This window comes from Odocoileus virginianus, chromosome 4 (assembly GCF_023699985.2).
Source record: "Odocoileus virginianus isolate 20LAN1187 ecotype Illinois chromosome 4, Ovbor_1.2, whole genome shotgun sequence".
NCBI lineage: Eukaryota > Metazoa > Chordata > Mammalia > Artiodactyla > Cervidae > Odocoileus > Odocoileus virginianus.
Genome location: NC_069677.1, coordinates 15592631 through 15618222, shown reverse-complemented (window position 1 = coordinate 15618222; position 25592 = coordinate 15592631). Strand labels below are relative to the sequence as shown.

Below are 25592 nucleotides of genomic sequence, written 5' to 3'. Positions count from 1 at the left end.
GATAGTGGGAGGTGAATTTTGGCTCAGTATGGACAGGAACACATTCACTACTGAGATTATCCAAGGATGAAAGCAGTTGCATGAGGAGGTAGTGATTTTCTGGCCTTGAAGGTGTTCATGCAGCAGCTGCAGAGCAAAGTGACGAGTGTGTGTGTGTGAGTGTATGTGTGTGTGTGTGTGTGTGTGTGTGTGTTCATTCATACACACTTGTGTGAAATCAAACAGCAGGTCTGTGCTGCTGGCAGGACCCTGGGCAGTTGTGCAGGTGTGGAGGGCAGGCTTGTATTGAGAACTCCAGGCATCTTCTGGGAGATGGGAGGTAGGCGCTCACTGTTTTTCCACTGTCGGAATTCCAGGCTTCCATCTTGAGTGGACAGGCTCAGTGGTTAGGGAAGGTACACAAAGCCCTGTCCCAGTAATTGATAGGGTCCAGCTTTGTGAAACAGTGAACACACTACTGACCCTCGCCAGTTCCAGCCTCCTGGGACAGGGTTACAGCTGGCAGAAGGGACTGAAGAGCTAAGAGAGCCCAGGAAACATGGTTTGAAGCCCTCTTCCTGGACATGGCAGTGAGATGAAGGGACAGAGAAAACATTACCCTTCTCATAAGCCCTGGACTTGCACCAGCAGCGGTGACAGCCCCCGAACCTGGAGGCCTGAAAAGGTCCCAGGGACTTCTGGACACCTGAAAAGTCACCTTTACTCACACGGTGTCTTCTGAGAGCCCGGGGCTCACTGAGCCTGGGTGCTAAGCACCGTAAGAGTCCAGACATGTGCAGGAGAGTCCTACGCACCAAAGCTAGTGTGCACCTGTGTGTCCATGAATGTGAATGCATGCACACTTTGATGAACGCTGAGGGAAATTCACTGCCTTTCTGAGACATAGAAGAAGCTCTAGGTTGGGAGTCTGGAAGCCTGGTTGTCTTGCAAGCTCAGCCACTAGTTCACTAGGTGACTATGAGAAATTCATTTCCTGTCCTGATCTTACTTTCTCCATCTATAAAATGGGTTGAGCCTATTCCTAAGGCCCCATCCAGCCACAGTGACCTCTGTCTAGTGACCTCTAGACAACATTTTGATCCCACTCCTTTCCAAAGGCCTTTCCCAGCCCTGAATATCTGGTATCTGTGAAGAGCTGTCTGGGTCAGCCTTGCATTCGTGTGACAAGCATAGAATCAGGCGCCCATAGGAGCACATGTGTCCTGTGTATACCATTTATTGTTGATTCTGTACTCCAAATCTGTTACAAGCAGTATCCAGCAAAGATGGGACCCCCCCACCTTGCCCACCAGGGCTCACACTCTATAAAACCCTGGGGGCATAGAAAGCTCTAAATGCATCACCAAGCACCTGTGACTATTTGCAGTGATTCCCTAAGTGAGGCAAAATCGATCCACATTTGAAGGCAGCACGAAGGCGATGAGTTGGTGAGAACAATCTCTCCTTGGGTGAAGAAAAAAGCTCAGACTGGGAGGAGTTTGGCCTGAAGGAGTGCCCACCCCACTCCTCTCTGAACCACAGCCATGACCTCCTCCCCAAGACCACCACTGCCTCCCCAGCAACTCCAGTTCAGCTCTAACTGTGGGATCTGTAGGTTGATTTCTTTGAGTCATTCATAGCTAAAGGTAGGCTGCCTCCCATGTCTCTCTAGCAACTCCAGTTACCTAGCTGTCTGCAGCTGCCTCCTCCTTATAAACTTCCTGAGTCTAGAAATGATTCCCAACACTGCACTACACAGACATCTGTGACACCATTGCTGCCCGTGAAGGGTTCTGAGAACGGTGTTGTGCCTTTAAATCCTGACGAGGAGGAACAATATACACGCAGCCCAACATTCCCTTGGGGAAAGCCAGTTTTTCTTTAATGGATGGATGAATTTAACTTTTCCTGTATTTACAAAGCTTTGGGTCCACACAGTACCAGGTGGGGTCAAATAGCTAAGATGACGGGGAGCAATAAGACAGTGACTCCCATTTTCCTGGGTTTAGCAATGAAAGCCGAGGACAAGCCATGAATTCTTGTATGAGCTTAAAGAGAGAAGGAACACTCACAGCCTGTTAAATAATGTTGCAGGAGACAAGAGGTTTTAGATCCTCACACGTGTACCACTCCTGCACAGGGCTGTTGTGAGGGTTAAAAAGAAAATGCCTGCTAAGTGCTTTGAAGGGTATCTATGCAGAGTAAAACATTTTTGAAAAACAGTGGTTCTAACCGGTTTTTATTATCTTTCCTCCAATATTGACCCTTCACTCCAAATGGAGAACTGACAAAGAGGACTAGAGGCCAATGAGCTACGGGGAAAAATGAACTCAACTTCTGGGGAACCAAGCAGCTCATTTCAGCCCCAAGAAGTGAGCAAATGCCAAGAGCCAAGAGCCTGTTGGAAACGAAACTCCACCCACCTTTTCTGGTAGCTTCCTGACCAGACAACATGGTTTAGAGAGACCACATGGCCTGCCAAGGAAGAGGAGGCTCAATGGTTCCCTCCAGCCTCTGATGGGAAAAAGGACCAGGGGCGCTCAGAAGATCAGGAAAAGGGTCCACCAGCTCCACCCAGGGTGCTTTCCAGGGGACTTATCTGAGGACAGCTGCCCTCAGGCCAGCCTTTGATCTGGAGACACGAGGTATCTTGGACCAGAGAGGAAGATATTCCGAGGTCATGGCCAATGCTATCAATACCCAGAGGTCCTGGGTTCAGCTTGACAGGGCACACTGGATGACGAAGACTCCTTCCTTACCTTTCTGATATCTCTGGCCCACTTGTACCCTTGCACAATGAGATGCTGGGGCCGCCTTACAAGGAGTCCTTTGAGGAATTCAGTGCTAAACCATGCTTCCTGTCTGGGGGAGAGTAGGCCACACTTCCCCTTTGGGGCCCAGGATCAACAAGGCAGGTGACCATTGGGAATGATGCTCAAGCCCCAAGCTCTAGGCTCATTTCCTTTTAGACCCTGGCAAACGCTGGTACATGTCTGCCAGGTACTATAAATATTTTGAAAACATTTTGGAGACCCAGATTTGCCTTGGGGAGATAATATCTTTTGCCTCTAACAACATCTCCCCCAGATTTCCTGTGACAGAGAGCAAAAAGCTACAAAATGCACTAGTTCTTAACACACATGTGTTCCTGGACTCTTCGTCGGGACCTGTCAGCACCATGCTGTTAAGGCCGAAGTGTATTTCTTATTTGTCTCATGGGGCAGAGGAAACTAGTAAAGGCCAGTAAGGATTGATGGCAGATTTCCAAATCTGTACAGTATTGGCTACAGCTCTTTTCTGGGCAGACACAGACACCTGAAAGTCTCCATTTCACTGTTTGTACTTCTAAAGTGGTCTACCAGTTGTCCAGAGAAAGACATGCATTGCCATGAGTGTACTTTCTTTACCAGTGTGAATATGTGTGCAGCAGGAATGGTGGCCAGGGCAGGCATTCATGTGACTGCAACACTGAACCAAAGCACTCAACTCTTGTAACCAGACTACAGGCAGGGAGAAGCTTCAGAGAGGTCCCTGACCCAGTCTGATCTGTCTGAATCCGTGTTGCCTGCTATGTGTGAGAATGCTGAAGTTCAGTTTCTAGCTGACTGTAATGTCTATGAAGAATTTTACCACGACCAGAGGGATTGCTGGGTTCTATTATACTTGGCTGTCCAATTAAAGGATCTCATCTCTGAGCTATTTCACTTCCCCAGATGCAGAGTGAAAATTAAAAACAGATATAGGGCATCTCATGCCCATAAAAGGCCCAAGCAGAGGAACCTCCAATGAGCAACAGACAGCTTGTTGGCAGTGTAGGGTGTGTGGTTGCATGGACCTCTCTAGTTGAGATGCTTCTGACCTGGCCAGTCTGGGTGCCTGAAGGTCTGGCATTGAATACAATCTCCTGCTCAGGCCAGAGTATACCTACATCTTTTCCTCCACCGCTGGTAGCTGGGCCTTTGCAAGGACAGGCTGCAGAAAAGGGAGGGCAGGCAGGGGCCCATCCTGATCTGTGGGGAGCCAGTTCCCAGGTTAAGTCCATACCACCTCCACAAGCCCCAGTCTTCTCCAGTAAAAGGCCCAGATGGAGGATCCTGGTGATGTCTCATTTCTTGAACTGGGTACTAATCACACAGGTGTGTACAGTTTGTGAAAATCCATCAAACTATACACTAGCATGTTCCCACTTTTCTGTATGTAGGTTACACTTCCAGAAACAGTTAAAAGAGAAAAACCTTGCAGGTGAACACAAGGACCCCCAGGTACCAGATTGCTTTCTCCATCCAATACCAATAAGCTGACTTTCATGTTTTAGGGAGGTCAGAACTTCTACATGATTTTATTCCTTAAAGGACTAAAATTTTTAAAGCAAAGTTTGCAGTTCAGAAATATTCTCTAAAGAGGCAAAACTTGTTGCACTGGTGCCTTTCTTCCTTTTCCAGATAAAAATCACAAGACAGATACTGATGATGGCTCTGCCTTCAGGAACTGAGCAGCCTCAGTTTTCCCTTTCTCTCTCTCATAGCATCCTGAAAGCCAGGGCATTTGGCAGTTCTTGAACAAGCAACTAAAAGGTTTGAAGCCTCCTTTGAGGAGAAAAGTCACCTTGCCTTCAGGAGCAGGAAATGAAGAGAGACTTTTCATTTGAGGGGACAGGGTGGAGCCATGTCACAAACAAGAGGAGCAAAGAAGGGGAATCAACTTACATAATACTTGGGAGAGGGGTGGTCCCGGTGGAGAACTGTTCCCACAAAGTGGCAGGTGTGTGGTAACTGTGTCTACAGAGGCCAACAGGGGCACAGACACAGAGGAGGCAAGTTTTGGAGGAGAGCTGGTGAGCTTTAGAGGAGGGGCTTTCTTGAAAGAAGCCCAGGGATATGAATTGGGACCACTACAGGATTTTTTTCCATGGCAGGTTAGATCTCCCTGGTAGTAAGAAGGTTCTGCCAGAATCTTGTCTACAGGAGAACCAGGCAGGTCAGGAGAAGGTAGGGGTGCCTTTCTCTAGGGGACCCGAGAGACAGGGACAGGGGATGGTGTGTGGACCCAGAGGTGGAGGCAGCACAGTGAAATCCCGGGTCCTCTGGGGGTCCCACTGTCCCCCAGCCCTTACTCCAGCCCTCCTCTCTAACACTCATTGGGTGCCTTCATCTGCATCAGGACCGCGTGGCTCCTCTTCTTGCAGCAGCAACAGCAGATGCAGGCAGCCAGGGAACAGGCCAGGGCAATGATGCCGATGACAATGGCAGCAATGGCCAGCCCGCTCTGGGCCGGGGTCATGCCCCCCTCGTCACGACTCTTGGTGATGTTGATGGTGGTCAGATCAGTGTAGTCCCCTGAGGGGCTGGTGAAGTCAGTGGTGGAGGAGATGGAGGTGGTGTCAGGGTAGCTGGACGTGTCAGGGTAGCTGGACGTGTCCGGGTGTGTCGGCGTCTCTGGGGAGCTGGGCACCACTGGGCCCTGGACACTGGGGACAACAACATTGACATTGATGATGATGAGGGACTGGCCACGGACACTGGCTGGGCTGAAACACACAGGGAGGCTGTCTGTCCCTAGCCTGGCCTTGTTGAGCAGGAGCCAGTTGTGGAGTGGAAGGATGTCTGAGTCACACCTCCAGGGGTTGTCATAGAGCCGCAGCTCACATAGCTTCCCCAGGTGATCAAAGATGCCCAAGGGCAGGTTCTCCAGCTGGTTGTTCTGCAGCTGGATGGTCAACAGGTCATTGACGTTGGCGAAGAGGTTTCCAGGGAGCTGCCGAAGACGGTTGTTCTGCAGGGAGATGTTCTGCAGGTTGGCCAACATGCGGAAGATGCTTCCATCCAGCTCCTGCAGGGCATTGGTGTGGAGGGACAGCTCCCGCAGCTCCACCAGCCCGTTGAAGGCATCCGGGGAAATGTAGCTGATCTGGTTGCGGCTGAGGATCAGGACCTGCAGCTGGCGGAGGCTGCTGAAGACATTATCGGGGAGGGAGGTGATGTGGTTGTCATAGAGCCACAGCTCCCGCAGGTTGTGCATAGGTCCAAAGATGCCGGGAGAGAGCTCCTTCAAGGAATTCCCAAAGAGCGTGAGCCGGTTGAGCTGGGGCAGCTGCAGGAAGATGCCGGGGGGCAGCTGGGAGATGTGGTTGTTGGACAGGTAGAGCCTCTGGAGGTTACGGTTGTTGTGGAAGAGGCCAGGGGACAGCACTCCAATCTGGTTCTGCTGCAGGGCCAGCTCTTGGAGGTTGCTGAGCCCATCAAAACAGCCCATGGGGATGTCTGAGAGCCTGTTCTCATACAGCCGGAGGACCTGGAGGTTGCGCAGATGCTGGAAGACCCGGGGTGAGAGGTGAGTGAGGCTGTTCTTGCCCAGATTGAGCTTGGTGAGGCCCACCAGGTGGTCAAAGACCCCATCAGGGATGTACTCCAAGTGGTTGCCGTGAAGCTGCAGCTCCTTGAGGTTGCTGAAGTGGGTGAAGTGGGCCGGCTGGATCTGCACCAACTGGTTGCTGGACAGCAGGAGCGACTCGAGGTTATCCAGGCCCTGGAAGAGGCCAACAGGCAGGATCTGGAGCTTGTTGTTGGCAAGGCTGAGGTAGCGCAGCGAACCGAGGCTACGGAAGGCACCAGGAGCAATGTGGGCCAGCTCGTTCTTCTCGATCCGCAGCGCAATCAGGGCTGAGATGTTGAGGAACGGGGACTCATTGAGTTCAGTGATGTGTGTGTTGAGGATCTGCAGGCTCATGGCGTTCCAGGGCAGCGGGGTGGGAACCACCACGATGCGCGCCCCCGTGCACTCCACCTGGGAGGCCCTGGAGCAGGTGCACTCGCTTGGGCAACCATAGAAGGCCAAGCCCGCAGCCCAGGCCTGGCAGCCCACCAGCAAAAGGAGATAATGTTTCAGTGGCATGGCCTCTGCAAAGGAGAGAGAGTACATGGGTCAGGACTGCCTCACCGACACGGCAGCTACTTTGAAGCCAGCATCAACCCTGGGTGCCAAACACCGGCTTGACTTTGAACCCCATGGCCATGTGCCCATCTCGTGCTACCTATAGCTTGATCTGCAAGCCTCTTCATCTTTCCCGCTGGCCTCCCTACTTCTAGGCCTTTGCTCAAGCAATCTCCCCAACCTAGAGGGGTCTTCATCCTCATCCAAATCTTTCCTGCACTTCACGAGCCGCCACCTTAGGATTCCATGAGTCGGCTTCAGTCGCCCTCCAATGCCGGTGGTTTTCCCAACCTCCCTCCCAACCCAGCCATAGAGGCCACATGCGGCATCCCCTGTGACCCCGTCTGCCTCCTCACTACTCGGTAGGCTTCACAAGGGCAGGGCTGCTGGTGCCCCATCCCGACGAGTTCCTTAAGTCAGGAGCAGTATCGTATCCATCTCTCTGTCCCTGTCAGTTCCTGGACTTGCTGGCTGAACATGGCTTCCTCAGGAGAAACCAACAGGAAATGAGAACACATAAACTGGGCCTGAACCCGGGGGAAGATGCTGAGGCCATGAACACGGAGGCTGCTGGGAGGAGCTGCGGCAGCCAGCAGAGTGGGACCATGCAGTGACCTGGTGGAAAAGACTGCAGGGAAGCTCAGTTTTTGCTCTTCCTGGGCCCCGCCCTGCCCCATCACCACCAGCAACAGCCTGCCCCTGTGTTCACCCTTTCACAGGTGCTTCATCTAGGTTTAATGCAAACCACCTTCCCAATAAAAGGAAATTATCCACACCACTTCCTGTCTCACTGAAAGGACTGCTGTGAGTCAGCTGATGTCTGGAGTCTGACTTCTGGGTACCAGGCCCACTTTCCAAAAGAAACACTGAGTGGCCTTGAGTAAGTCCCAGAAAACTTAGGATGTACTTTGAACTGAGAGGGCTTCCCTGGTGGCCCAGACAGTAAAGAATCTGCCTGCAATATGGGAGACCCTGGTTTGATCCCTGAGTCAGGAAGATCCCCTGGAGATGGGAATGGCTACCCACTCTAGTATTCTTGTCTGGAGAATTCCAAGGACAGAGGAGCCTGGTGGGTTTATGGTCCAGGGGCTCACAAAGAGTCGGACATGCTAAATGTTCCCTCAGACATGGTACTGATCCGAGAATGGATCTAAAGTCATGGAAGTTTTTGTATTTGAGTTCAGGCCTATAAACTGTATAGAAAATGGAGAATGGGGCATGGGAGTTGGGCCCTATGTGACTCTTTAAGAGCCACTAACTAGTTGTTAGATCTTGAATGAAGTTTGAGGCCTGCAGGCTCAGCTTCCTCACCCTCAGTGATGTCAATAACCACTGTCCCCACCTGGGGCCATTGTGAGGGGCAGATAGGAGAAAGGCTGTGGGGGTGATCTGTACAGCATGGTGAAAATGTGTGAGCATGTGCCAAGCTCACCCACAATATGCCCTTATAGACTCTTGCAGGCAGGAAGGCCTTAAAGTGCTTTTAACCTTGGCATTCTTAGTCAAGGGATGAAGGATTTCTGTGTATGTGGAGAGCATCTGTAACTTCCATCTGAGGTTCAAAGAGGTCTCTAACTCCCAAAGGGTTAAGAACTGCCGATCATGCATTCCCATCATTTTAAGGGACATAGGAAGCAGGGAAACTGAGGCTTAAAGCCTCAAGCCAAGATCTTCAGATACCTGGATGAAAACTTTGACTGTTAATGCAGTGCCTCTCCTTTTAATGAGCAAAGGTCCTGAGTCAGAGGAAGGAATTTCAAATGATGGTCTATAACACCATAAACTGACTGGGTAGACAAGGTATTTCCTTGACCTCTCTTTGTTCCTGGGAACTCATGGGGTCCTGAGTCTGGTCCATAACTCTGAATAGTCCTGGCTTCCCTACCTGGTATCAACTCAGTGCAACCCTCCCCTGCCCCCAAAAAGTTTACTCTCAGGACAGAACCCAAGTTCATCCCACCCCAGACCTTGACTGTTGCCTTAGTCACAGCCCGTCCAAGCCCTGACCTGCTGTGCTTTACCTTCAAAGACTCAAATAAGTACGTAAAACTGTAGAGAGAAGAAAGAAAAATAACAACTTGACTAATGAAATCAAGATGAAAAGGAAAGGGGGCCAGAATAAGCTATGGACACATTTAAAAGGATGAACTTGTATAGGCAAATGTCAGATCCAGAACTTGAGAGCAGAAAATGAACAGCTTAGATAGGGGGCACTGAAAAAGTGAATTAACACCCACCCTTAGATGTTAGGGCTTTTTAATTGATGGCAACAGAGAAGGAAGACTGCTCACAAAAGCTAATGTGATTGTAGATTGCATTAATAGAAGTGTGAAGTATGGAATAAAGGAGATGATTGTCCTCCTCTACACTGCCCTCATCAGTCCACATCAACAGTGCTGTTCTCAGTTTCACCCTGAACTTGAAGAAAACCAGTGATAAACTGGTCTCCTGAAAGGCTTCTGGCGAAGAGTTTGAGGAGGGTGAAGGGATGCAGACACCAGAACATCCTTGCATCCACTGCAGGAACTGTGGATGAATAGCCAAAAGAAGAGATGTGAAGAATCTGCAAGCACTTTCTTAATATATGTCAAGGGCTGACCTGGGATAAAGAAAGCAGCTTTACTCATGTGGCCCCCAAGGTCCAAACCAGTGTGCAGAAGCTATGGGGTCACATATTTCAGTTCATCACCAAAGACAGCTTGTCAGAATCAGAATGGATAAACTTATAAGGTAGTAAGCTCCCCGTCACTGAAAGTGTTCAAATAGAAACTGAGCAACTACTTGGTAAGGATGCTGGAGAACAGGTTCCTACACTGGGTAGAGTACTGAGCTGGATGACAGCTGGTGTCCTGTTCATCCCCAAGAAGTTAGGATTCTAAGGCTGGGTGTCAGAGCAAGGACATGAGAGCCATCTACCAGGACAATAGTGTCTGCACTCCCAGGGAGTCCATGCAGACTGCAGTGGGTGTTCGCCCATCCCCTTGATATGTATGTGAGAGAGATCCACTCCCTGGACTGACTTACCAAAGGTAAAGCGTCACTTCTGGTTATGAGCCATGCAGTACTCAGCTTCTAGGCCCAGAATGCTTCAAAATGGTATTGTCACCCAAGTATTAGAGATTAAATTAAAGTGCCCATAACCTGGCAAGCCCAGCGCAGCCTCTCAAGTTTCCCCATCTATAAATCAGGGTGTGGGCCAAGGTACCTTCTGAGGACACATCTCAGACCTCTCTGAGTTTGCACTCCCCACCTGGGGAGGGGCATCAAACCAACCCCAGGAAGGGCCCAGGGCCAGGGGAGGTAACTTGTGATTTGGGAGGCGGAAGCACAAGATAATTCCCTTATAGGAACAGAGCCACTGTTGTTTAAAACAGACCACACTCAGCTTGACAAATATTGCAAGAATTCGCAGATTTTCCTTCTTAAAAAACCCTCCCATCTGCAGAGCCCACCCCAGCACCACACGCAGTGGGCCTACTTGCCAGCACTTGTTGTTGCAGCTGACACTGACGTTCCAAAGGACCTCTGGGGAGCCCACTCCAAACCCAGCTGCAGAGCCTCTGGGGAGAGAGGCACCATAGGAGCAGGGCTGGACCCGGGCAGGCCCTTAGATTTCCAGTAAGGGTGGCCAGCGTCCATGGCAGCCCGAGGCACTCGGGAGCCCAGTACACAGCGGCCTAATAGCCCACGCTGCCCTGCACCGCTTGGTAGCCATGACAAATGCCAGTTAAAGTCCCACAAAGCTACCCTAATTACACCTTCCTCCTCCAAGCAGCCAAAGGCGCGACCAGCCTGTGTCCTGGGAGGGGGCACAGCCTGGCGTCTGTCGCGGGCCCGGGGAATTCACTGAGCCCACAGTACACAGAAGAACAGACACACAGCTCACCTGGGCACTCTGACGTGGTCCCTCCCCAGGAGGAGAAGCACTCAGACCCGGCGCTCTGGCTCTGGGTCGCCTTAGCAAGAACTGTCTATATGACTCATGGGCAAACACATAATTAGCCTCAAAGCCCTGGGCTTTGTTGGCTGGTGGGTTGGGACTTTGGGGTTTAATACCATCTTGCACATTCCCTAAACACGAGCTTCCCTGGGAGGAGACGCCTTCTTATTTCAATGCCACGGAGCAAAGATTTTGGAAAGAGTCTCGGAGACAGATGTGCTACCCAGTCTTGACTCTTAAGTTGGAGTGTAAGTTTAAGTAAATTCTCCAGACCTCAGTTTCCCCTCCTGTAAAGACTCCCAAGGCCCCTGGGCAGTTCTGATATCTTCCCGGAGACAGAAGGGAGATTTGGCCTGAAGCCTCACCATTCCCACTGTCCCCTACAGGTCACATGGAACCGCCAGCAGTGCCACCTTCACACTGAGGCTTGAGGACCTTGTATCCATCTTTTCAGGCCCACCATGCTTCAGAAGTTTTCCAGGCAGGGTAATCCCGCTTGTTAACTGGTGCATTTTCACATGGCCAATAGCCATTTCATGGATGGGGGAGCTCAGAGGGGGTCTTTGGGAGGCCACCTCCTGGCCCATTTGGGGACACTGAGCCCCAGACAGGAGATCTCTCTCCCTGGCCTGTGTCCTTCCCCCAGAGAGGCCTCCCAAAACGTGACTTGGTGTGCACTGTGACGTTGCCCCATTCACGAGGGAGCTATGTTGTCTCCCCCGCACTCAGCCAGTGTCGGCCTCAGTCCAGCTGCTGCTCTGTACATGGTCCACTGGATCTTACGTCACTAAGAGGCTCACTGCATCCTAACCTCCCGTCTCACTGATATGAGGTAACCCCCGCCCCCCCCCCCCCCCCCCACCCCCAATCAGTATACAAAAACTGTCTGGAAGTACCTGGGAAGTTTGCTTAACAGAACAGACCTCACGGCATCATATTACTGAGGATTACATGGAAAGCACTTAGACTCGCTCTTGGCCCCAAGTGAGTACCTACTAAATGTTACTTACAATTATTGTTCATCCACCTGTTGAGTAAAACTGGAATCTCTGGAGGCTCCACCCACAGAGCTCCTGATCCTGAGGTCTGGGGTGAGTGGGTGCCCACAACCCTGCACATTTAAGAAATTCCCCAAGTGACTCTGACACAGGGGTCCACAGCCCTTACCACCACTTGAGACCTAGGTCAGCTGGGACCCCACACTCCTGATATATGTCGTTTACTGCCAAGTAGTAAAGAGAGACTGAACCCTGGATGTAGGAGCTGAAGGTCAGGCCACAGACCCGGTCCAGCCCCCTCTGTTGCTATTTCCTTCAGTGGTCCTTTCTTCATCTCTGTCATAAATCTGGGGTCTGAACTGAGTTGAATCCAGCAGTGGAGGCTGCTTCCAGAAGTAGCACTTAGAGGGTAAGGCATCAAAGGTACCAGGGTCCTCTGAGCCCATCTGATCTAACCATCTGGTCAATGTGTAGATGGGAAAACTAAGGGGCCCAGAGGAATGAGAGGTCTTGCCTAAGATCACATAATCGACGGAAGACTCCAGACACTCAGATCAGGGTTCTATCTAACCATAATGCTTCGTGACCTCCTGAACCTTGACATGAGGCTTTAGGATCTCATCAACCACGTGTCTGGCAGCACCTGGAAGCAGAAAGAGGTGGCTTCTCTCTCTCCATCCTAAAATGATCTCAGACTCATCTACAGTCCACCCTCTAGCTGCCCAGCATGATTATTCAAGATCAAGTGCCTCTCCCAACTCCCAGGCTGCATGGCCTGAGAGATGTTCTTCCTCAAGTCTGCCCTGATGCCTATGTTTGCTCAGTTTCACCTGAGTGCCCTGGACGAGTGGAGGGACGGAACCAGAGGGATTGACCCCATCATCTCAACACACAGTCCCGTTCAGGGCTTTACCCCCAAACACATCCTGGAACCCCAAAGGAAGGGTGGCCACACCCTCATCCCCCGCCTGGTTCAGTCATTGACCCCATCTCTCATGGCCCACCAAAGTCAACATACAGTTCATCTGTTTAAAGAAGAAAATGAGAAAGAAAAAGCCAATCCTTTCCAGCCCCAGGGTCAGGGGAGGCAGGGTTTCCTGAAGAGGCCAGAGCAGGGCTGTAATTAGGTTGGCAGAAGCAGCAGGAGATACTGACAAACTTGCCATCAGAACAAAGAGACACTCCCACTTGGGGCTTTTATTTTAAAAGCCTTGGGCTACAGCCCCCTTCTCAGGGTAACACCTGGGGGGCCCAACTTTGATAAGATGGATCAGCCCCTCCTCAAAGGATCTTGAAAGAAGTTTCTAAACCCCATGTCCCCAAAGCCCAGGGAGGCAGTGAAACCAGAAGCTGGAGTCAGTCTTTGGCGGTCAGGACTCAGCGAAGCAAATTGCCATGTGCGATCACTACCCCAGGAGCAAGCATTGGCAGGACAGAGTTGGAACAGCTTCTGCCCCAGCCCTCCTGACTTCTCCGCATCTGGATATACTTCCACCCACACCCCACCACCCCTTCCATTTGCTGAGCAAGCCAAGTAGTGTCTCCAGCCCTGGGAGAGCCGTCCATGTCCTGACTCTCTGCAGGGTCTGTTCAGAACCCTTCTCCTTGGCCCTGACGTCTCTCACATACTTCTCTCCTCCCCACAGAGCCTGCCTGGCTGACTCAGGACCACAGGCAAATAGGACGGTCCGGCCCTGAATGTACCCCAGATGTTTGAGGCAGAGTGTAAGAAATGACAGCCATTAGAGAGGTTCTAAATTAGGGAGCCAGTGGTGCCCACACTGGTCAACATACGGTGATAGAATCCTAAAGGAGAAGCCAGAGCATTTCAGATGGGCATCCAGCACCTTCAGTCTGAGTGATGCATCATCCAAGAGAGTCGCAGCCCGCTCAGAGGTCACACATTTGGCCCTGGAGGTAGACTGGCACTCTCACACTCAGCATGGCTGGGAAACTCTAGAAAAGTTCTGGTTTTCCACAGTTGGTTCCTTGGCCCCGCTCCTGCCTCTATGTGTGAGTAGAGAAGCTGGTAAAGGTACAACAGTCACAGTCTTAAATGCAAACCACCCTCATCATAAATCCATCTTCAGCCCTTACTCTCTCCGCCCAAAGCCATTAGCGGCCAAGGCAAGAGGGGAAAGTGGCCTAAGCCACACACAAACTTAGCATCCGGAAAAATTCTGAATCCACAGCGGAATTCCAAACTGGAATCCAAACCAGACACCAGAACATCTGCTGAAGCTGTTTTTGTAGCAACTGTGAGTCAGTCTATGAAAAGAGGACAGCTCTTGCCTGGGGAGCCCCCAGCAATCCCTGAGAGACCCAAATTCACCATGGACCATTGGTGGCCACCATAGTAAGTGCTGAAGAAGAAGACCTGGGTTTGAATCATCTGAAACTTAAAAAAATAGAAAACTCTTCTCCTGATGGAGCTAGTATCCTGAAAGGTACACTTGATAGGTAACTGGTGTGATAATTTAGTCAACTTTCCATGCGTCTTGCCGATCTAAAACATCTTCTGAGCATCTCAGGTCGACTTCAGGGATGGGTAGGACAAGTGGAGCCAGAGGCGGGTCAGGGATCAGCGGCGGCGGGCTGTGGCCCCAGGCGCCTGGGCAGCAGTGGGGCGCGTTCTGAGAGCATCCTCAGGCACCACGCCAGCCCTGCCTCTTCTGGACTCTCTCCCCCGGGGGAGCGGGGTCAGCAGACAGGGAGGGGGAGGGTAGCCGGGTCCTTCCAGTCCGGTAAAACGGAGGGAGGAGGCAGGAGGCCGACCCGCCTACTTACCAGCAGCTCGGCGCCCTCCCGCCTGCTTGCCGTCGACCAGAGGGAACCGGAGAGGAGGATGTGGGGTGGCTCAAGGCTGCAGCATGAGTGCGGCTCCCCGGTCCTCCGCGTATTTAAGGGCTGCCTGGCGTGAGTCACCGCTAGGGGCAGTGTCGGCGCGGGGGCAGGGAGGGGCGCGCGCGCCACTGCAGCGCCCCGACGTGCGAGGACAGCGGTGCGGCATCGCCCGGGGAGGCAAGCCTGCAGCGCTCAGGGCAAGGGGTTTCCTTCTGCCAGATTTTGCGCTATTTTTTGGGCTCGGGAACCGGGGTGGAAAGGGAGCGTTGTTTGCTTTTTTGAACACGTTTTCCCCTTGTCTTTTTCTCCAGTGTTTCTTTTGGACTCTCAACGGCATTGGCTGCTGCGGTTATAAGAAAGGGCTGTGGCTCTAGAAAAAGCATCTGCCTTTTCCGTTTAAACCTTCTATTCAGAAGTAATTTCAAGTTTACAGAACATTTGCAAGAATAATACAAGGTACCCTCTTATTTGCTTAACCCAGTTGACCCTGTGTTAACATTTTGGGAAAATTCTGAGGAACATTACCCCCAGGGTGTCACTCCTAAAAACAGTGTTTCAGTTCCCTTCTGATATCATCCTCTGTTCCCTCACCGCCCCTCGCAGAAGTGGGTACACAGGGCAGTCAGGGGACCTGTCAGAGTGAGGGTCTCCTTATGCCCTGCACCTCTGCATTGGAGCCATCAGTCTCCTGCCCCAGTGGGAGGGTAAGAAACCATTTCTGTGCATGGCATCACCAAGCGGGCCTGGGAAGGGAAGAAAGAAGTCGCAGCTGGAGGGGCGGGGAGGCTGTTAAGCCCCAGCTTCTCCAAGGTGGAGCTTCAACAAGGCATGAGCCACGCTGGACTAAGCCACCTGCCCTCCTCGGCTCAAGTTACCCTGGCAGCCGAGAGGGGAGAGTGATACTTACACACGTATCCTCATGGGATGCCGAGAGTCTTAATTATCGTTTGCGCTGTGCTTTGAGATCTGTGATGAAAGGAAGACATAAAAGTGCGTAGTGTTATTACTGAAATAGTCATTTGGGTGGCTTGCCATGGTCAAGCCCTTCAACCTGAATCATGCCGCATGCCTCCTCACCATGATTCAGAGCCAGAAACAAAAAGTGCCTGGTCCATTAAGTCATACTGGCCCAAGAGGGGCAGGCAGAACTTGGAGGGGATCCCCACACATCTCCCAGCCATCCTCTTCAACCACCAGCCTCCCTTCCAAATAATAGTCCACGTGGAGAACTCCCCCTGACCCCTTACTCCCCTGGAACCTCCACATCTCCAAACTTGAGTCTTCAACTGCGTTTCCTTAGAACCGACAAGAATAAGAAGATCCCCTCTTTACACTCTTTCCTCCCTTCCCAGCCCTGACACCCAGCTGCCCGGAGCTCGGCCCTGTCCTGGGAGCTGTTGGACAACACAGGGCTGAGTCAGAAGCAGCCCCTGCCATTCAGCGAGCACCGACTGTGAGCCAGAAAGTGCACGGGCACCCTATGCATTTATGCGGTACTTTGCCTACACCGGGTTCACAGCCTCACCACTACTGACATTTGGGGTCACAGGATTCTTTGTCATGGGAGCTGTCCTATGTATTGTAGGATGCTTAGGCATCCCTGACCTCTACCTGTGGCTTCCTGGGTGGCGCTAGTGGTAAAGAACCCGCCTGCCAATGCAGGAGTTGTAGGAAACGCTGGTTTGATCCCTGGGTCAGGAGGATCCCCTGGAGTAGGGCATGGCCACCCATTCCAGTATTCTTGCTCAGAGAAGCCCATGGGCAGAGGAACCTGGTGGGTTACAGTCCATGGGGTCTCAAAGAGTCAGACATGACTGAAGCAACTTTGCATGCATGCGTGCATGACCTCTGCCCACTAGATACCAGAAACATCCCTCCCAAGTTGTAACAATCAAAAATGTCTCTATCCAGTGCCAAATGTCCCCTAGGAAGTCAATACACACACACTCGTGTGCACACACATGCACAGGCACATGGCCAAGAACCGATGATTGCCAAATAAACCTGTGAGTGGGAGTAATTGCCCGCATTTTACAGATAGAAAAACTGAGGCCCTGGGCAGTTGACTAATTTCCCCAAGGCCATCTACTACACAGCGGTGAATCTGAAAGTCAAACCTTGGATTCTTCATTGTGTGCTATTTCCACCACATTGTATGCCTGGACACACATAATACTATAGATAGAAGTGTAACTGTGTGGTGATTGGTGCAGAGTAAGGATTAGAAGGGGAGGTCCCTGATAGAAGCTCACTGATAGAAGCTTCCCTGGCTGGGATAAGGTTGATACCTCTGGGTGCATTTGAAGGGATAGGACTTGAGTTTCATGTAAAAAGTGACCTAAAAAGATAAGCAGAAGGAATTCCTTGGTGGCCCAGTGGTTAGGACTCGGTGCTTTCACTGCTTTGGCCCAGGTTCAATCTGTTCTAGGGGAACCAAGATCCCACAAGCCTCACGGTGGGGCAAAAATAATAGATAAATAATTTTGTAATTAAAAATAGAAGGATGAGTTGGATCTGGAAATGCAGAGACAATTAAGGAAAAGCGTGGAGTCAGAGCAAGAAGGAGGGAGAGCTCACAGTCAAACACTGCGTGAGCCCGAGGTGCGTGATGGCCCCGCAGGGGAGGCCTGGGGCGCCTCTTTGAGGGGTGGGATGCCCCTCTGCAGGCAGTAGGGAGCCCCCCAGGGTTTTGGAGGAGGGGATTGGCACAGTCCAAGCCTTACTGCCGGAGGTGTAGTACAGCAGGGTTCCCATTGTCCACGGAGGACCCATGGGTGCTCTCAGAGAAAGCAGTTTCCAGAGCACTTCTATCATTTTCTCCATCCTTATGACCAGCCCTAGGTGTCAGTACAGTAACTGGGCTGTGCAGCGAGGACTGTTTCCCAGATTAAGTGTCTATGGGCAGCAGTTGCACACAACCATATGTAAAACAGAGAAACATCAAGGACCTACTGTATAGCACAGGGACCTAAATTCAGTATCTTGTAATAACCTGTAATAGAAAGGAATTGAGAAAAAAGAATATGTAAGACCCCCTGGAGAAGAGATAGGCTACCCCCTCCAGTATTCTTGGGCTTCCATGGTGGCTCAGCTGGTAAAGAATCTGCCTGCAATGCAAGAGACCTGGGTTCAATCCCTGGGTTGGGAAGATCCCCTGGAGAAGGAAAAGGCTACCCACTCCAGTATTCTGGCCTGGAGAATTCCACAGACTGTGTAGTCCATGGGGTCTCAAAGAGTCGGACACGACTGACTTTCACTTCACATGCATATAACTAAATCACTTTGCTATACAATTGGAAGTCACACAATATTGTAAATCAACTATACTTCAATTAAAAAAAAAAGAGAGTGTATGTGGGGATCAAGCTACAGGACGTCTGAGTTTCTGCTCACTGAGCCCCTCTTTTTCATGGGGAGGCATATTCTCTGATACAGGGAAAGCAAAATGATCCAAGCCAGTCCCCAGAAGTGAGATCTATTACTGGTGAAAGTAAAAGCCTGATTCACTCCCTGCAGGCCCTGTAAACTTCAGGGCTTACTTTCCAGCCCCCCTGGGAGAACCAGAAGGGCGAGGTTGTCTCAGAGTTTCAGAGAACTCTGCACTCCCATCCACACACGTTTCTCTAGTTTGGGGAATAAGCCCAGAACCCAGGGAATTGGGGGCCATGTGATGTAGCCTCCCCACTGGGGAGGAAGCTCTTCCACCTCCACCTCAAGAAATGAAGTTATAACTCTGCTTGGTCTGCTTCCAGGGTAGGGAGGTCATTACCACACAGTGAAGTCCCCTGGTAGTTGGGCAGAATAAAAAACATGGAGACACTTAGGCATGGGAAAGATGTCTGTGGTCTTATGGGACCACTTTGATGGGAATATAAATTAGTGGAGCAGTGTAAATATGTAAATCCATTTACCAACATCAGTGCTACATACACAGACAGGAAAATGTGTGGGCAAGAAGCTATATGTTCAAAATGGGTCCATGAAGCATTGTTGGCAATAATAGGTCATTGTAAACAATGCAGATGTCCGTCCATAAGACAATGATTCCACGCGTCACGAAACCCATACCAAGCAGCTAATTTAAAAGATGATGTCCATCTCTGTTTGCTAAGAAAGAAAAATATATGATGTTTTAAGCAGACTAATATGTAGTGTGTTAGTTGCTCAGTCGTGCCTGACTCGTTGCACCCCATGGTGCGCAACCTGCCAGGCTATACTGTCCATGGAATTCTCCAGGCAAGAATACTAGAGTGGATTGCCATTCCCTACTTCCGTGGATCTTCCCAACCCAGGGATAGAACCCGGGTCTCCTGCCATCTGAGCCACCAGGGAAGTGCATGATTGCACTAATTGGCTTTAGGAAAACACTCTGTTGATCACAATCACTCAAAAAGCCAGATGGTACAAAACTTCAGTTTTCCTGTTGTATGGATTTTCAGTGCCTAGGGGTCAGCCTGGCATGGGCATCCAGGGCCTGTCCCCCTACTTCTCTCCTTTCCCAGGAGACCCTGTTCAGCCCTCACCTGTTCCTCTGCTCCCAGTGACCCAATTGTCTTGGAGGCAGAGAAGGCCATGGCCCCTGAGTTCCAGATGCATGGTTGTGCTTCCAACCTCATTCCCACAGCCCTGGCTTCTCTCTGGAGGAGGAATTTTAGTTTTTTTCCTCAGAGCAGTGAATCCCAAAGACAGGCATCGCTTTTGCTCACCTGGACAGCCTCTCATAACAGGACTGGGATGCAGCCACCACCTGTCTCTGATCCCTTAATCCGTTTTATAAAAAACCAACACACATAAAGAAAAACAACAGAGGACAGTGCAGGTGAGAGAAAAATTTCACCCAGCTATACATCTGTATGTGTATGTGTGTGTACTAATACATACAAATATATATATATATACATATATCTTTGTCTATATCTCTTATATAAACACACAAAAAAATCTAAAAGGATACATATAAAACTGCTACAGTAGTGGGAGCAGGGAGCAATGATGAGGGAAGATTTCTTATAACTGTGTGTTGTTTTATGTTTCTCTTAAGAAAAGACACACATGAACTTAATTCTAAAACAGAAAGAGACACACGAACACAGAAAATAAACTTATGACTACCAAAGAGGAAAGGGAAGGGAAGGGAGGGGTAAATTAGGAGTCTGGGATTAATATATGCACACTAATATGTGTTAAATGGATAACCTACAAGGACCAAAGGACTGTACGTCAGAAACTTAAACAATATTGTAAATCAACTATACTACAATTTAAAATTTTTAAATAAACATACATTCTTGAATTGCATCTAATTGATCATTCAGTTCAGTTCAGTTCAGTCGCTCAGTTGTGTCCGACTCTTTGTGACGCCATGGATCACAGCACGCCAGGCCTCCCTGTCCATCACCAACTCCTGGAGTTTACTCAAACTCATGTCCATTGAGTCGGTGATGCCATCCAGCCATCTCATCCTCTGTTGTCCCTTCTCCTCCCGCCCCCAATCCCTCCCAGCATCCGGGTCTTTTCCAATGAGTCAACTCTTCGCATGAGGTGGCCAAAGTACTGGAGTTTCAGCTTCAGCATCAGTCCTTCCAATGAACACCCAGGACTCATCTCCTTTAGGATGGACTGGTTGGATCTCCTTGCAGTCCAAGGGACTCTCAAGAGTCTTCTCCAACACCACAGTTCAAAAGCATCAATTCTTCAGTGCTCAGCTTTCTTCACAGTCCAACTTTCACATCCATATATGACCACTGGAAAAACCATAGCCTTGACTAGATGGACATTTGTTGGCAAAGTAATGTCTCTGCTTTTTAATATGCTATCTAGGTTGGTCATAACTTTCCTTCCAAGGAGTAAGCGTCTTTTAATTTCATGGCTGCAGTCACCATCTGCAGTGATTTTGGAGCCCCCAAAATAAAGTCAGCCACTGTTTCCACTGTTTCCCCATCTATTTCCCATGAAGTGATGGGACAGCAAGATGCCATGATCTTAGTTTTCTGAATGTTAAGCTTTAAGCCAACTTTTTCACTCTCCTCTTTCACCTTCATCAAGAGGCTTTTTAGTTCCTCTTCACTTTCTGCCATAAGGGTGGTGTCATCTGCATATCTGAGATTATTGATATTTCTCCTGGCAATCTTGATTCCAGCTTGTGCTTCTTCCAGCCCAGCATTTCTCATGATGTACTCTGCCTATAAATTAAAGAAGCAGGGTGACAATATACAGTCTTGACGTACTCCTTTTCCTATTTGGAACCAGTCTATTGTTCCATGTCCAGTTCTAACTGTTGCTTCCTGATCTTCATATAGGTTTCTCAAGAGGCAGGTCAGGTGGTCTGGTATTCCCATCTCTTTCAGAATTTTCCACAGTTTATTGTGATCCACACAGTCAAAGGCTTTGGCATAGTCAATAAAGCAGAAATAGATGTTTTTCTGGAACTCTCTTGCTTTTTCAATGATCCAGTGGATGTTGGCAATTTGATCTCTGGTTCCTCTGCCTTTTCTAAAACCAACTTGAGAGGTGGTGTCTTCTGGGCAGCAGCGTATGGTGAAGGACACAAGCCGTGGAGTTTGAACCCCTTGAAAGATTGAAATCATGGCAGGTCCAGAAGCTGATGCCCAGTTCCATTTCACTGGTATCAAAAAATATTTCAACTCTTACACCCTCACAGGGAGAATGAATTGTGTGCTTTGATAGTCTTATACTTCAAGTTAAGGTCTAAAAAACTCCAGCTGTGAAAGCAACATAAACAGATTCTGAACTGTACATTATCTGTTAAGTTCCCATGCCTGAAGAAGCTAATGTCAACTCATCATTTGATACTCAATTTGTACAATAAATTATGAACCTGGGAAAAAAAAGTAAAACCAACTTGAACATCTGGAAGTTCACAGTTCATGTATTGCTGAAGCCTGGCTTAGAGAGTTTTGAGCATTACTTTACTAGCGTGTGAGATGAGTGCAATTGTGTGGTAGTTTGAGCATTCTTTGGGATTGCCTTTCTTTGGGATTGGAATGAAAACTGACGTTTTCCAGTCCTGTGGCCACTGCTGAGTTTTCCAAATTTGCTGGCATATTGAGTGCAGCACTTTCACAGCATCATCTTTCAGGATTTGAAATAGCTCAACTGGAATTCCATCACCTCCACTAGCTTTGTTCATAGCGATGCTTTCTAAGGCCCACTTGACTTCACATTCCAGGATGTCCGGCTCTAGGTGAGTGACTATTTTAAAAGATAAAAATGAAATTCTATTTTTTAATGTTTCATTTTATTACATTGAAACCTATCTCCGTGGGCCCTCTACCAATGGTTCTCTCTCCTGCTTCAGGACCCATCATGCCTGCTCTCACCCATGGGCCAACCCCTTGGAGGTTTGGGGCCCGTGAGCAGGCTCACCCCTTTCCAGAGCCCCCTCCTCTCCTGCCCCTTTGGACACATCACACAGTCCCTTCCTTCCACCATCCTGGTTGCTCAGCTTGGAGCCCCAGCATTCACTCAGCAAACTGAGTGTTCAGTGAAAAGCAGGCCTGGCCAGGGGCCCACACTCAAAAAGGTATTTGTCTGAAAGAACTCAAACACGTGAACAATCACAGTCAAGCATAAGGCCTGCATGAGATGGGACCACACAAGGGAGCTGCCCAGCCTGCCTGAGCTGCAAGAGGAAGGCTTCCCCCAGGAGAAGACTCTTGGTCTAAGCCTGGTAGGGTGGGCAGGTCTTTGGGCACTCTGAGAAGAACAAATGGAACTTGCAAAGGCACACAGGCACCAAAGACCATGGCATATCCAAGTTGTAGCAAATAAACCACAGGCAAAGTGTATGTGAGGGTTCTGTAGCAGCACCATCTAGGGAAGAAAGCAGAGTGTGCCATGCAAAGGGTCCCCCCAGCTAGACTCATTCTGCAGGCCGTGGAGGGCCATGGAAGGGTTTAGTCAAGGAGAGATTTATCAGCTTGGTGTCAAGCAGTGGTTTTCAACCAAGTGATTTTGCCACCCTGCTCCCCAGGGGACATTTGGCAATGACTAGACATTTTTAGTTGTCACAACTTGGAGAATGCAAGTAGCATCTAGTGAGTACAGGTCAGAGATGTTGCTAAACATCTTCCCAGACATGGGACAATACCTCCACAACAAAGAATTATCTGGGCTAAGATGTCAAGAGTGCTGAGGTTGAGAATCACATACAGAGGATACAGAGGATGGACAGTTCTGGCATCAATACAGAAGATGGATTGCATGGGAAGAAGGGGTAGGGGTATGGAGACATGAAAAAAATTACAGCAATAGCTCAGATGGGAGACGGTGAAAGCCTGAGCTAAGACAAGACAAAGACCGAGAGAGAAACCTGAATCAAAAGTTATATGAGGAGTTAAACTGGTAAAACATAGTGATGGATTGGGTATGGTGGTTAAGTGAGAGCTGTTACTATATGGATAAGATGACAACAAAATGAGCCCCAAAAAGCAAGAGTTTAAACAAGTGCTTATTTTCCATCTAGAGCTGGAATGGTGCTGCATCAGGTGCTGAGTTCCCACCTACCTGATTGAGATTGAATTCCCATCTCAATCCATGGTTGCCATCTCATGTCCAAAATAGCTGCTCCAGCTCCAGCCTTCACATTCATATTCCAGCCAAAGGAAAGGCAAGGAAAGAGGAGGTGAAGGGCTCAGTCCTTTTCTTTACAGAAATGACCTAGAGGCTATACATACCACTTCTGATCACATTCCATCAGTCAGAACTTGGTTGCGTGGCTGCCACTACCTGTAAGGGAAATGCAGTCTTGAGCTGAGTGCCATGTAGAAAAGCAAAACTCTTACAGCTATGGAAGTCGGGGTGAGCAGCCTCTGAAGAACTCGCAGCAGTCCATGCCACAGGTGATGAAAAAGAAAAAAATCGTGAAGGAAAACGGGCAGGTGTTCAGCATGAGTAACTGAGTGGATGGTGGGTTCTGTTAAGAGGAGGAAACACAGGGAAGGGCATGTGGGGAGATGGCACAGACTGTATTTGAGCTCTGTGGGACCACAATGTAGCCGGTCTAGCAGAGTCCAAGATCAGGGTCTGAGCTCAGGGGAGGGGCTGGGTGGGAATGGAGATGTGAGGGACTGTCAATAAGGACACCGTCCAGAAAAGGTGCTGGATGTGGAGTCCAAGAACCCCAGCCATTCAAGCAGGCTCTACACATAGAGGACGAGAGGGGGAGGCCACCTGTGACCCCCTGAGATTGCCTGTCAAAGCATGGGCTGTGCATGAGCACTTTTCTAGGGAGACAGCCCGCGGCTGGCATCGGATTCTCAGGGGTCTGTGTGCAGAGTAAGAAGGTAAGAAGGGGTTCAGAAAGGCAGTCTGGGGCTCCTCAATATTACTGAGGCAGGCAGAGGAAGAGGAGCCCCCCAGAGGGACCAGAAAGCAGTAAGGAAGGTAGTAGTGCTGAGCAGCAGGATGGAGAATTAAGATGGGGATGGCGGTTGACGGGCGGGGCCTACAGACATGGCAGGAGTGTACAGGCCTAGAGCAGATGCAGGAGACGGGGTCCCGGAGGGAAGGATGGGAGAAACGGCCCATCCTGGGGGGGACACAGGGCTTTGGGGGAAACAGAGGATTAAATGTGTCAAAGGTTGAGTGGAAATGTTCAGCATAGAGAGTGGGATTGTGAAGAGAGAGATAGTGCAAATTTTATCTTCTTCTTGAAACCAGTTCCTGACACCAGCTTCAGGTGTGGTCCCTGCACCAGGGACCACAGCTGCACCCTTTTCTTGCTGCCACAGAAAAGGGCTCAGACTGCTGGAGTGTCTTCCACCTCTGCCTGTCTTTTCTGACTGGGTCCTTGATAAGTTAGTCACCTCTCCAAGCCTCCTTGTCCCCGTGTGTGAACTCAGATGAGAAGAAAAATCATGGGTGAAGTACCCAGCCCAATCCTGATCACAGAAGGTGCTCAGTGCTTGGGAGGGCCCTCCTCTCCTCCCCATCCTCCCCTTCTTACAGGACAGCTGCTTGTTACTTCTCAGGGAAAGGACAGTCTTTAAGAAAATGACTTTATAATCTTCCTACTTGTCCCAAAGTGTCAGGATTTGGGCCATTTAAAGGATTGTATACCAGCCTCATGAAGGAAGAATGAAATGCTTAAAATACACAGATTAGGACAAACAAATTAATGGAACAAACAAGGCAGAAAGTCACCTTATTTTTTTTCCATCATAGTTTATTACAGGTTCTTGAATATAGTTCCCTGTACTATATAGTAGGTCCTTACTGTTTATCTCCTCCATATATAGTAGAATGTATCTGTTAGTCCCAAACTCCTAATTTATCTCTCCCCACTCTTTCCCCTTTGGTAACCCTAAATTTGTTTTCTATTTCTGTGAGTCTGCTTCTGTTGTGTAAATAAGTTCATTTGTATCATTTTTAAAGATTCATATGTAAGTGATATCAGGATATTTGTCTCTCTGTCTGACTTACTTCACTTAGTATGATAATCTCTAGATCCATTCATGTTGCTGCAAATGGCATATTTCATTCTGTTTTCTGGCTGAGTAATATTCCATTATATATATAACACATCTTCTTTATCCATCCCTCTGTTGGTGGACATTTAAGTTGCTCCCACGTATTGGGTGTGGTAAAGAATGCAGGTGTGAACTTAGGGGTACATGTATCTTTTCCAATCAGGGTTTTGTCCAGATATATGCCTGTGGGATTTCTGGATCATATGGTAACTCTATTTTTAGTTTTTAAAGGACCCTCCATACTGTTCTCCGTAGTGGCTGCACCAATTTACATTCTCACCAACAGTGTAGGAGGGTTCTGAAAGTTACCTTCTTAAAATCCTCGGTGACAACTCCCAGACTCATCGCCATCCATAACTGGTTATTAGTGGTAGTTCTCTAAGTGTCATGAGATGGTTCTTTATCCTCACA

General features: G+C 49.5%; 1 protein-coding gene and 1 pseudogene across 2 annotated transcripts; one reads left to right on the top strand and one right to left on the bottom strand.

Moving 5' to 3' along the window:
* Positions 1 to 1198: 1198 nt before the first annotated feature.
* On the bottom strand, positions 1199 to 15660 carry LRRC15 (leucine rich repeat containing 15). 2 transcript variants are annotated; one of them, XM_070466216.1, is made up of 2 exons: positions 15599 to 15660; positions 1199 to 6875 (listed from the first exon to the last, which is right to left on the bottom strand). In XM_070466216.1, the coding sequence occupies exon 2, from the start codon at positions 6868 to 6870 to the stop codon at positions 5107 to 5109; it is 1764 nt and encodes a 587-aa protein (XP_070322317.1). In that variant the 5' UTR covers positions 6871 to 6875; positions 15599 to 15660; the 3' UTR covers positions 1199 to 5106. The 2 variants fall into 2 exon arrangements, with proteins under 2 accessions (XP_070322317.1, XP_020737386.2); XM_020881727.2 differs by lacking the exon at positions 15599 to 15660 and adding an exon at positions 14635 to 14761.
* A 5587-nt stretch (positions 15661 to 21247) lies between these two features.
* Positions 21248 to 21536, top strand: LOC110139241 (ATP synthase membrane subunit K, mitochondrial pseudogene; annotated as a pseudogene).
* The last annotated feature ends 4056 nt before the right edge of the window (positions 21537 to 25592 follow it).